Raw genomic sequence first — 12,927 nt, 5'->3', positions numbered from 1 at the left:
TGCGTGTGTGTGCGTGTGCCGGTGTGTGTGTGTTTGCGTGTGTGTGTGAACATTCAAAGAAAGGACCCAACAGGTAGTGGGGGCAGGGGGGACGAGGACACCCACGCACTCACACACGCTGTTGTCAACACCTTTTTCTGCTCGCCTGTATGGAAAGACTCTTCCGCCCGCTGTCCCACTTCAAGCACAGTTGTGGTCGCCGACGCTCTTCAGAGAGAACATTACTTTCACACTCTGGTGTCTGCTCATCTATGAAAAAAACCAAAAAAACAAACCCAACCCCTTAAAATAGCCCCGGCTTGGTTGAAACACCGGAAGGATGAAGCAAACACTCTCTCGGACACAGATGCTGGTGAAAAACCACCTTTACTTTCCATCCAAGTCACGTGACCACCTTGTTATTCCTCGAACATATTGATGTGGCTGCACACTGATGTCTGCCTTTGAACAACTAAATCCACCAGGTTGCAAGTTTGGCTACGCAGTATGTTCCCCCTCAAATCAGACGTCTTATTATTTCAGCAGACTTTGTATTGTTTCAGACATGTGAGGAGATTCTTATCCTCTCTCAGCCTTGCCCTCGCCTTCAGAATTATAACATATTATTATCAGATGCAGTCTGTAATGGAAACATAGCTGCCCCTCACTCCTACTGGCTGACTGACGGAGATAAGCCTCGGTGATGCGAGCGGAGGGGCCCTGCAGACCTGTTGAAACATCGCCATAATTATGCATTGCGAGGTCAAAACGGGATCTAGAAATTTGACCGAGCACTGTGCAGGTCGTGTGTCTTTATGAACAGTGCAATGCTCTAGTTGTGCTTAAGTGAACAAAAGAACTCAACCCTTTTATTTTTCCAGTAATTTAAAGGGTTTAAGACAGTTGAGGCAATCTTTTTTTTTTCTGCTCCAAGTTCATTGAACATGAGCCAAATTTGTCTCCAGCCGATGGATCACAAACACATTGTGCTGGTGAGATTTGCCATGAGAAGTATTTGTGGTTCAACCCCACGTGCCGTGACTGCGACTGCATGTGATGTACGTACAAGCACGAGTGTCCTCGCCTGGCTCCCGGAACGAGCCTCGTTTTTTTTTCCGAGCCGGCTTCCAATCATTCCTGCGTGAGTAGAGAAGTGATGTGTCGCTCTTTAAAATAAAAAAATAAATAAAACCGTTTTCACCAACCACATTAAACAACAAACGCCAAAAAAAAAAGGGGGGGGGGGGGCTGGCAGCGGCCCCGAGGATCGAGCAGGAGAAATTCTCGGAACCCCTTTATTTTTACAGGCCGTTTCGGAGATTCCTCCGTGATATCGAGTTCTATTCTTAACGCAAACGGGTGCCGACTCCCACCCGCTGCGCTGGCTTGTGGTTGGATTTCGGGGAGAGTCAGAAACATGTTCTGTGTCACACATACAGGAAAAGTTAATGAAGCACACATTGTTCTTTTTTTCTTTCTTCTAAATATTTGCACAGTCATGCTCTTCTCCCAGAAACATTGTATAAAGGCTGAGCTGTTTCTGTCATGTCTACAGCTTTGGGCTTTGTCAGACTCGCCTACGGTGCACGCGGGCCCACAGTGTGCTGAGTGACCAGATTGCATACACAGTGGGACACGGTGCACCAGGTACCCTTCAGTTAATGAACTACCACCTGCTCCATTTTCAAATGTCAGCGCAGATTCGTGCAGTTAGAACAGGATGAGTTCAGCATTTCTGCAACAAGATGAGTCCTGTTTTATTTTTTGTTGTTGCCCGCAGTGGCATGACAATGTCACATCGCCTCCGCAAATGAGCCTAAGAAATGAGAATCACAATCTCTTATATCGCTGGAACCCACTCGCCCAGAGCGTACGACTGGAGAGGGTTTCCTTCTGCAGATGATTTCTCAAATCTATATAAGCCCTGTTTGCTTTTCCCCCTTCCTAATCAAATACACTGACACAGGCCCAGACACACATCAACTGTGCGCCTATGACATCTATGTCTTTCCCTCTCAGAGGAAACGAGCGCTCAATAAAATACACAGATCAGGCTTGATCAGTTTAATACAAGCAGACAGAGAGGGAACTGCCAGAGATGGAGGGAAAACCATGTGCAGAGCATCAACTGTCTGCGGGCCATAACCCACAGGTTGGGAGGAAATAGAAGCCAGCTGAAGTTGAGACTGGCCTGGTGAATCTGTTTTCTCAGCTCGCATACAGAGTGGAGAGGAGACACACAGATGGATCGAGCCGGGGGGAGGCCTCTGCTCGTATCTGCAGAGGAGAGGAGAAGGGAGGACCTCGGGAAAGTATGTCTGAAACTTTGAAGAAAGGCTATGGATATGATTCTGATTACCATTTCTGCCTTTATCTCGGGATGTTTACGAGTTACTGCGATGCTAATGAATCCGTATAGCGGCCATAAACCATGCACCTGTCTTGCAAAGGACAAGAGCATCTCGTCCCGTCTGAGAATCTGTTAATTCACACATTTGCCAAAATTAGAATCTTTAAACGAGCATCCGGAGAAAGGTACAATCACCGACATCGCAACCGACATTGCCTCTCTCATCCCTTTGTTTTTCTTTAGTATATATTACTAACCAGAAGAACTTGCTATGCTCTGTTCAAAACGTCACTTCTTATACTTCTTTTGGAATATATCAAGTATTAAATCTTTAAGAATGTTTTTTTGCCCTCATGCAGTGGATGCAAGAAAACCTTGAATACTTATATCAGATCAGTTGACAGGAACCTACAAGCACGATGTTCTGTCTTTATTCAACATAGTACATTTGCTTCAGCTCAGATGACAAAGCTGTTCCTGGGCTGGGGCTAAAATGTTTGGTTTCCACATAACAACCCTGACATCACCGGGCCAGCCTTTCACACTAGAGAGGACAGGGAAGAGGGGACGAGAAACGCTGAAGGAAGCGACCGTGGATTGTTGTGTGCACCATGTGACTTTCAGTTGTTGCTCCCCAGGCTTCGAAGAGGAGGCCCGTGCATCATGGGACTCGCCGTACGATGCTCCCCCTGACACCAGACCTGGTCTCTGGGCTCTGAAAGCAGACAGGACTGACGTAAATGTGCTCCCTGCTGCAATCCCACCTCACCACAGTCCTGCACCCCGGAGGCCGCCTGTGCGATTGTGACTCGTTTCAAATCCAGCTCCCACAAAGATTAGAACACAACAGTCTGTTTTTCATATAGCACACTTAACACTTACGTACGTCTCATCTGCACCCTTTGCCTTTACCATCACTCCGATGTTCGGCCGTGCACAAATGCAAACACACAGACTTCTTATCCACATTGAGGTCTGTTTGCCTGTGAATGAATGTCACTTTTGAGCAAGTTTAGCCAAATTCTCTTTACAGCTGGCATCAAACGCTCACCACGCCCATTAACACGTTTTAACAATGTGTGGAAATAGAAACAGCGCTTCCATTATGACTCAGGAGCCTTTTGCTATGCAACTGGGTATCTTAACACCGCTCCATTAGTTTTGCGTTGGCACCGTCGGTGCACGTGTACTTATATATTAACAGCAGTGAGCTTGTTAAGGCGACTCCCTCGTCATCTCTCAGCAAAAAAGGCCGTACTGTACACGTTCCAGGCCGAGACAAAAATGTTCAATTAATAACCCTCCTCGTTTACAATGCTCTCTGCGGTGGGCGGTGACGTAGTTGTGATGCCGGCCAGTCGGAACTAATCAGGAAACAGTGCAGACGGTCGGGATGATCGAGTGGGGTCGTCGAACCCTCCTGCATTATCTGAAAGGCCTAAAGCTCCCGAAACCACAGGCACAGCTCAACGGCCTCTTAAGGAGCTCGGCCAGCCAAATCAAAATCAAATCATCCACTTTTTCTTCGCTCTCGCCTCGTATCTTTTTGGTCCTGGGAGAAACAATTACTTCTAGAGTGTGGAGGAAACCTAGGGGTCCCGGGCTGCTCAAGCAGCAGCAGCAGCAGCAGCAGCAGAACAGTGCTTTAAAGTACTCTTTTATTGGATATCAGAGCTGGAGGAAGGTCCAAAGAAAATAGGTCTTATTCATTATTAGAGCCAGCTGTGGCTTTCCACACTGATGACTCATCCATTTTTCTTTCCCCCCTATTCTTTTGCTTTTTTTTCACGGTGTGGTAAAGAGGGATGGCGGGTGGAAGACATGAGGGTTTTTCTGTTAGAGGACTCAGCCAAGTTGAGACTGAGCCCAGATCCACTGGTCTTTGTTTGTTTGGATTATGGAGGCTACAGTGGCCACAATTGTGCCTACTTACTGATTCAGACTCAGCCTCTGCTCGTGCACTCACTGCGCCACGTGGATCCCCAGCACATTTTTTTTAATATCTCCACCTTTCTTTCTACTTTTTTTCCCCCCAGTGCCGATAATAAAGACAGAACCCAGTGATGAATATGATTCGCTGGGGACTGCAGGGCTGCCCATGCGCTCAAAGCACTACTACAGCCAGCCCAGGCTCACTCCCATCATGCCTGTAGCAGATCCTGACGCCTGCCTGGTTGGCGTCTACCCTCCCTGCCCTCCTCGCCATGTCGCCATTCCGTCGTCGTCTCCCAGCTCCAGCCCCACCCTGCAAGACCTGTCCCCCGTGGCGTACAGCAAGTGCCTCCCCAGCAGCCCCACCCGGGAGACCCCCGTCTGCCCTAACCTCACCCACCCAGCCTCGCCAGACCACAACACATGCCTGGGGATGCTCCATTCCCAGGGCAGCCCCGGCAAACTCAACAGCCCTGGACCCCATGGTTACCACCCTATATACGCCAACAGCAGCCCCTCGTCCTCCCCGGTGTCCCACCCTTCCACTCCCGGTGGGACTGCGGAGAGCCCGTTCATTCAGACCTACAGCCCCAGTCAGGCTCAGGCAACAGCCAGCCCACCCAGCCTGCTACCTGAGGATGCCAGCCCCCCTTCGATGGCCATCACCGTCAAACGGGAGCCACAGGATCAACTGGACCAGATGTACTTAGACGACGGTGAGTTACCTGAAACCAGGTGTACGTGCAGTGTTTGCAAGTTTCCATTTGATGATCTCTTCTCTGTAGCCCACTGTCGTGGCCAAAATGGCCGTTATGTATGACATTACATGAACACCTCTTGCTTATCTGCGCGCCCTCACACATAACCGCACCCAGCTGCACCTCTCAGTATTTCCTGCCGAAATTCTGGCAGCAGATGTACGTCACATTTGTTTTAATTTTAGACCCGGCAATTTATTTTGCTTTTGCTGTATCGTGCGTCCCAGCTTCTGTTGTCCAAGTGGCTGCTTTGCCAAAGAGCAGTAAATTGCCTTGATGGGATTTTGAAACAATCTGTCATAACATCAGAGCGCTGAGGTCAGCCGGGGTGCAGCAGAACAAAAACAGTGGCACACGCGTAGCGAACCCAAACTGTTGACACAACGACTAATGAAGGAAGCAAAACAATGGGAAGGGGTTTCCTGAACCAAGCGATTTTTCTCCCCCCCCCCCCCCCCCCCCCCGTATTCTTTGGGAGGGATGCTGGGAGGCAGGAGGCAGGAGGCAGAGGCTTTGTTTTCCCGTCGTTTCCCCACGGAGTCGGCACCACGCAGCTGTCGTCATCAAGGGAGACGGTGGGGTCACTCGTCCCCCTCTGGCAATGACACCAGTCACACCCAAGGGCCCATATGGTCGGGTTCACTGCGTACCGGGTTCCACCTCACATCGCGCCTCTCTCGGGTCGGCATCCTGTTATCCGCGTTAGCAGAGGCTCCGCGCGTTGTCATGATAAATATGCATTAGACAACGGCGATGGCATCGTGCCAGCTTGAAATGTCAAAGTCCCCCGCCTCCCATTAGAGGTGCAGAGGTAGACAACTCCACATTGAACTCGCGAACATCACCCTTCCTGTGCACCTTTTGTTCAGCAAACTGATGTTTGGTGTGTGTGTGTGTGTGTGTGTGTGTGTGTGTGTGTGTGTGTGTGTGTGCTTGTGTGCTTGTAATCTTGTATAAGTGTGTGCACACTTCACTCAACAGCTCTGGGAGTAGGGGGGAGGGAGAGGCATGAGAGGGGACCAGGGGAGTTTTGCTGTGGAACTGTAATTGAGTTGAAAGGCAGTTGTCAGCATATCTGTCAGGCCTGATGAGTCCCATTAGTCCTCACCTCATAAACTCACTACACAAAAACAGCGAGGGAGTGTGTATCTTATCAACTCCTATAAACTTTAACCTAAAAAACTTAAACCTTCTCTTTTCTCTTTCATGTTTTCCCCATCTTCCTCTCTTCTTGAGTTCAGTGATGCCGGATACTCTGGAAATCAGGTTTCCAACAAGAGAACTGAATTGGCATTCAGCTCCCTGTTTTTTAATAGATTTTGCAAAGGCAGAAGCTTTAATTTCAGCCTCAATTGAATAACGTGAAACTGTAGCTGTATTTTGCGTCTTGCAAATAAGGTTGGTAAGAGGTCCTGAAGATACACCCAATGCACATAGCAGTGCTCAGGTGAAACCATGTAACCTTGTTTCTCTTCGCCACTCGTCCATCCTCTGTCACCTTATCAGGCTCGATCTTCCCCCAGCGCAGTGGCCAAGTGTGTCCGGCCAGTGATTACAGTTGCATTAGGGACGCGCAGGAATGTGTATTGATTGACCCGAGGACAGTGAGGCAGCCCCGTGAAGAGCCTCAGTGTGCTGCCGTTTTGCATCGCCTAGCGTCTGCACACGCCGCTGCGGTGAGCTCCTGGACTCCTGGTAAGTGTGCGGTGGTAACAGCATACTCCAAAGGCATCTGCTGCTCCCGCGGCCGGGCCCTATCGCGAGCCCCATCAAATGAGCCCTAAGCTAAAATAAATAAGATTGGAAAGCGGCTCACTGGGCGTCCCGCTCCCCGTCCACATGCATTACCGCCGCATGTTAGCGAGCTGAGCGCTCCATTAGAGAGGGAAGACAAGCGGATGACCTCACCACAGCAGCGGTGATTTAACGCCAGCCGCGTAGAGTAACGTTCCTCCCGAGGAATTGGGGGCCGGTGATTTGGAGCTTGCGGGAGCACACTTGATCTTCCCCAGGAGTGGAGTGCCTCCCACGCTCGAACGCTGAGGCCTCAGGCTCTCATCAGCCAGAGGAAATGTGTCTCTCTGGGCCGGGCCCAGATTTTACGCAGCCCCGGAGAAATCACTCAACTTATCAACGGTGAGCTACTGTACCGCAAGGAGCTTGGTTAGCATGCAAGGAGTCCGAGATGTAAACCCCCCCGAGTGTCATTCACACTCTCCACTTTAATGTGCAAAACTCTTCCCCTCTACTCCGATAGAAGCTTTACAAAATACAGCGTTAGACGCGAGGGGAGGATTCTGGAGGTTTTATGGGAAGACCCCAGTCGGCAGTCGGGTCCACGTACAGCACGGGCGGCCATTTTCTCTCGGTGGCATGTCGGACTCCCGCCTGCTCCTTTCTCTCTTCTCGGTCCTGTAAGTAGAGCATGGAGCATCGAGTGTGGTTCAGGGGGATGGAAGCGAGACGAAGTAGTAACACCCAACACTGCTGGAAGACGCGTTGCCTCGCTGTCATAAACAACGCGTGGTGGGGCCCCTCACATACAAAAAACGACGTTTTCAGACATGTCTCACCCACTCACAGCCCCACTATCTGTACTCTACAAGGCCCCGCGACTGTGAGCAAGACACCAGTCAAATGACATCAGTGCATCTAACAATAGAGTTTATGTAAGAACGCGGTCCGCAGCATTCACGTTAGCCCCGTCGGCTCCTAATTAGGACGGAAAAAAGAAAATACTGAAACTGATGACGTGCCTCGTCACACGTCTGAAGGAGCGAATTCGGTGACGTCATGCTGACACATGTCCATCTATACACACACACACGCATACGCTTTAGAAGTAAGACGTTACGCGGACACTTTGGGAAACTGTATTCCACTTTTGAGAACCACACACGCTTCACTCCGAACCCTATTCCTGGAGTTTATAGGTATTTGGCAGTGGGTGTGTGTGTGTGTGCAGAAGTAGTGTGCCGGCTGAATGTTTGGTCCTGTGAGGCTGCTGCCGTGTGTCCTGTCTCATTAGCCGCGGCACTGATGGGTGATATCATGAAATGCAGCCGAATGCAGCACACAGCAAAAAGGAACTGGTGCTAATCAGAGGGGCCAGATTTCTACCAGCTGCCTCTCTGGGAAACAGAGGGTCCTTATTCCCCAAAATAAGAAAAACACGGGGCGCAACGCAGCCCTCCGCTGATTCCTGACGTCTGACATGTGTGCTCTGATTGCGTCGTTGTGATTGTTTCCTCCTCAGTTCAAGGTTTGTGCACTTGAAACTCTCCCAGGCTTGTTTTTCTCAAACTGAAAACAGAATTGTTGTCGGCCCTCCGTGCCTCCCTCCCTCCCTCCCAGCAACAAAAAAGAGACGGGCATTCTGGCCTTCCCGAGGATCTTCGTCCACCACCGACGCTTCTGAAGGCATCTCCAGGCTTTCCTCATGGAAACTTTTACACATCCTGGCGACGTGCCCAGACCCCAGGACTCCGCAAAACCCCTAATGATGATTGAGAGCGTGCCCGCACTGCGCTGAAAACATGCTGAGTCGCTAACATTGGAGTGTGCCGCAAGGTTGGCTTTGAGATTGGAGGGGGGGCGGGGGTAGAACGGAGAGAGGATTTGGGGGGGAGGGGGGTCATTAAAGTGGAGGTTGAAATGTCTAATGGGACTCACTAAAGCAGAGCAGCTCCTGTATGTTTGGACAGTATGTATTTGTGCGCGTGCGTGTTTTTTCTTCTGCTCAGTTGGTACAGTATAGGGTCGGCTCGATGTGGACGAGCTCAAAGAGCCAGTGACGGCCGGTGCTTTCACGATACTCCACCTCTGACCCCTCCGGCCTTTGGGGAGCGGGTCAAGCCCCAGCTAATAGTGTGGAGAAAGAGAGGCTGTCTTGTGGTTAAGTGCAATGCCAAGAACACAGTCTCCTCCTGGATGTATCTGTATTGACGGGTACAAGAAGAAGGGTGATGGCTTTTTTATTATTTATGACTGCAAAGAGGATGTGGATTCTTTATTTTATTTTCTTTTTTTTAACTATTGTTGTTCGTGGTGCCTTCTCATATTAGGAATCCTGTTTTCCTGGCAGCCTCTGACACGTTGAGGTATACTGTAAGTAAAAACTTGGGTCTTGCTGGAGAAGCCCTGCAGTCACAGGAAAAATTAATAGGTGGCTGCTCTCTTGGTTTGGCTGCAGACCACCTGAGCTTTGGTTCAACAACTGTGCTTTTGGGATCAGCAATACATTTGATTCAATTTCTTCTCATTAGGATGAAAAATCATTATGTTTAATGTGCACACTGTACAAACGCGGCTCTTATTACCCATTATCAGATATTACAGAGCAGTCGATGGCGTGTGCTGGCCGCGGTAGAGTGTGTGTATGATATTAATTGATCAATTGGCGAATAAGTTTTTGTTGTAGTCAAAACTGGAGTTTAAGAGAAACAACAGATCTTTACACACTGTGGCGGCGCACAGTTGGAAAGGTGAAGTCGCACGTGTGAAGCAGATAACAGGGTGCCTAAACACGTTCGTTTTTTAAATATAAAGTTTGGAAGTCGCGATGGAAGTACAGTAATGGAACTCGGAGGCCATCCGTGGAGTCTTCGCCATAAAAAGAGGAAAACCTCTGCAGTCGAGTGGAAGTTCTCTGGATTACCTTAGCGCCCTGTGTTTCCTCTTACGTCCCTTTTATCTCCGTCCCACTGGCTGAACATGAGAGGCTTTAGATTCCTGCTTGTGATCAGACTTTTTCTTTTTATATATATATATATATCACTTGTTATGAAACCCCACTCAATTACAGACACTGTTGTCCAAGATTGCTCGCGGTTACGCAGATAATTGGATCTAAGTGGTCACATATGAACGTGGCAATCGGGTCGCCGCATTAGCGCTTTGATTTTGTAGCTCTTTGTTAAAAAAAACGACGGGAACAGTATTAGTTCTGAAAGGTGCGGAAAGGTGAGTCTTCAAGAATTCAATCCGTTCATCGCCACGATGTGCCAGGTGTGTGTGTGTGTGCGTGCGCGTGTGTGTGCGTGTGTGTGTGCGTGTGCGTGTGTGTGTGTGCGTGTGTGTGCGTGCGTGCGTGCGTGTGTGCGTGTGCAGCTGAGCCAGAAGATCTGGTCTGTTTTCAGTCGCTCCGTCATAATATCCACAGTCACTGAGAAAGAATGCGTCTGCTGAAAAACTGCAGCTAAATGATCTAAACAAAATTGGGCTCCTTTTGTGTCTGGGATCTGATCCATGCACACAATATAGATGATTGTGACTCTGCATGGGATTTATGTTTCTTTTCTTTTCTTTACGAATGCAGATTTGCTTCTTATTTTGAATTCATGGTTCCAAGCTGTGTACAAAGTGGACACAATACGTGGACTTGCATGGAAGTCATTCATCTGGCATCGGTAGCGAAATAGATTTGAGCAAAGCACACCGTCCAATGTAGCGGAGCGAAGCCACAAGCAGCCGGTACACGCTTCCCTCTCCGGACACATTCGGGTCTATTTATTAAAGCGATATTCCTCCAGTTCAGCATACGTCATGTGTTTCTTATAGATTCTCCTGACACAGCCGTTTAGGGGGCTCGGTTTATGTGGCTCGCATTCTGAGGTTTGGGAAACACGCGTTGAAAAGCCACTGAGCCGCACGGATCACAGCGGGTCAGGACTCAGACACAGCCTGTGGCTTGGCCCGGGACCTTCCTGTGTATATCCGTGATCGCCGAGCCGCCGCCTCGTGCCAGACTCTCTCGTTACTGAATCATCACATGACAAACGTCAGCGCGGTCGACTCCGCCGACGGGCCGATCAGTGAGGCCGCCAGGTCGTTATCTGTGCCTCCGTTTGAGCCATATTTTCAGCATGGTCCATTTCTCCGATGACTTTTTTATGATCAGTTTCGGCTATTTTCAGACTCCAGAGTTCACAGGGTAAAGTGTCGTCGTGGCAAGCCTTTTTCTTTCTTTTCTTTTCAGAGACTAGGACTGGGTGGTGATTGTTTGTTTGGGAGTTAAAGGACATCACATAATCTCCTCAAACATTCCAGCACTCCTGCAAAACGCTGCTCGTCTGCGGAGATAACTGCAAAACACCACATTTGTTGCACAGTTACAAAAAACACAACAACAACAACAACATCATTTTGCCTTGAACCTCGGTTATTTCCTCACTGGCGTTGAAACGGTGAGCACATGGAAAACTCATAGAGTCCAGACACATAGTGAGCAACAAACAAGAACATCTGACTCTGACGCTCCACGGGGAAGCCAGGGGTCTGGATCGGCTTCGAGGCGGCTTCGACCCCTCTGAGCGGATCAGGTCTCGCTCGGGGACACTTCAGTCCAGTCACAGACAGCCGATCGCTGTTCAAAGATGGGATCCCCCGCGTGAACCCAACAGCCGCACTGAGATGCCCTGAGCAGTGGCATGTGTTTTTGGGTCGGTATCCGGGGGATGTCAAATACCTGCGCCATCAGTAAACAGGAGTAGCTCTCTCGGTCCCAGACCACTTAGTAACAGCTCCCCGTCTGAAATGTGTTAACTCAGTGAAACAGTATCCTGTTGTGACGGATGTCAACAGAGAAGTCCGATCCGGCCGGGAGGGATGGGGAAAGCGACTCCTGGCAGAGTTCTGCCGTCTCCTCCGCGTGCAGAGACACCCTCAGGGTGAAAAAAAAATAAAGAGGGTGAGCGAGATAATCGTGAAGAGAAATGGAGAGGAGGCGGTGGCATGAAGATAGAAAGTATAAGAGAGTAAAGATGCAGATATGAGCTTTGAAGGAGTGAGTTTCCCAGAAGAATCAGTCACAAGACTATAAACCAAATGCACGTGTCCCCTGTTAATGTGTCAAAAGAGTCGAATCACAAATCATTCTTCTGAGTGATTTTGACCTCGCCATCCGTGATCCGTGGCTCTCTAGTCTGCACACACTTTCCCTTCTCGACAGCATGCTATCTGTCATCATGGCTAATGGACCTAAAATGGCCGGACAAAAGTCGCGACGTGTACTTTCAGAGATTCCCATCGTGGCCTCGCGTCCAGGAATATTCAGCGAGCATGAGGAGAAGCAGGTCAGCCATAGAAAGAAAGGAGGCAAAGGAGAGACAGACAGACCGAGAGAAGGAGGGGAAAATGTGAGGTGGAAGAAAGTAGCATGCAATCGTGATTTTCCCTGGCAGCTTCTCCCATTGCCCCCGTTTGTCCACACGCACACACACACCCACACACACACACACACACACGCACACACATGCTGCTTTCATAGCTAATGCTGTTAAAAGCAAAACACTGAAAGTCAAAGGAAGATAAACACAAGTGAAGTTAAAGATCACATTCTCTTCCTCTCCCACCGGCGGCCGCAGAGACTCGCCGCGCGGTGGGTGAATGGGTTTCCTTCAGGGGAGGGAATGATCATAACCACTGAACTGTAAGTGTCCTACTGTTGACACATGACCCATCGCAGTTATAAAACCTCAACGGGTCCCCCGGCTCTCCCTCCATCGCTCTCAGCTGAGGCTAATTCCTCTCAAAACATCACGCCAACAAATAGAGGAACGGGCCTTGCATGACCAGGAAGCCTCAGCCATTTTCTTTTCTTTTTTTTACAGTGTGAGGAACATCGAGAGACGAAAAAAAAAATCAAAGTCTAAAGTGGCGCTTTAGCTGAAAGCGGAGAGTGTCCCAGCTTTCCAACATTTATATATTCAGCATATATATATATATATATATATATATATATATATATATATATATATATATATTGAAGACTTTATTTTAATCAAAACCCCCAAACACACACCACCTCCCTTATTTAAGCAGTTTATGAATTCATAACATATTCTGTAGACAAACTATTTAATATAGTTGTAAGCCGATACGACTGTATTTATGTATTAGTCAACAACT

General features: G+C 49.0%; 1 protein-coding gene across 4 annotated transcripts in view; it reads left to right on the top strand.

Annotated features, from left to right (window-relative positions):
• Window positions 1–12,927, top strand: part of LOC118312504 (nuclear factor of activated T-cells, cytoplasmic 1-like) — a 109,173-nt gene that overhangs the window by 83,655 nt on the left and 12,591 nt on the right. For all 4 annotated transcript variants that reach the window (XM_035637184.2, XM_035637175.2, XM_035637159.2 and 1 more), the window contains one exon: window positions 4,366–4,977. In XM_035637184.2, coding sequence (XP_035493077.2) covers window positions 4,366–4,977 — 612 coding nt within the window. The remainder of the gene's footprint in view (window positions 1–4,365; window positions 4,978–12,927) is intronic.

The sequence above is a fragment of the Scophthalmus maximus genome, chromosome 1, assembly GCF_022379125.1.
Source record: "Scophthalmus maximus strain ysfricsl-2021 chromosome 1, ASM2237912v1, whole genome shotgun sequence".
Lineage (NCBI taxonomy): Eukaryota > Metazoa > Chordata > Actinopteri > Pleuronectiformes > Scophthalmidae > Scophthalmus > Scophthalmus maximus.
Note: the sequence above shows the minus strand (reverse complement) of the source record. Positions and strands in the feature narration are given on the sequence as shown.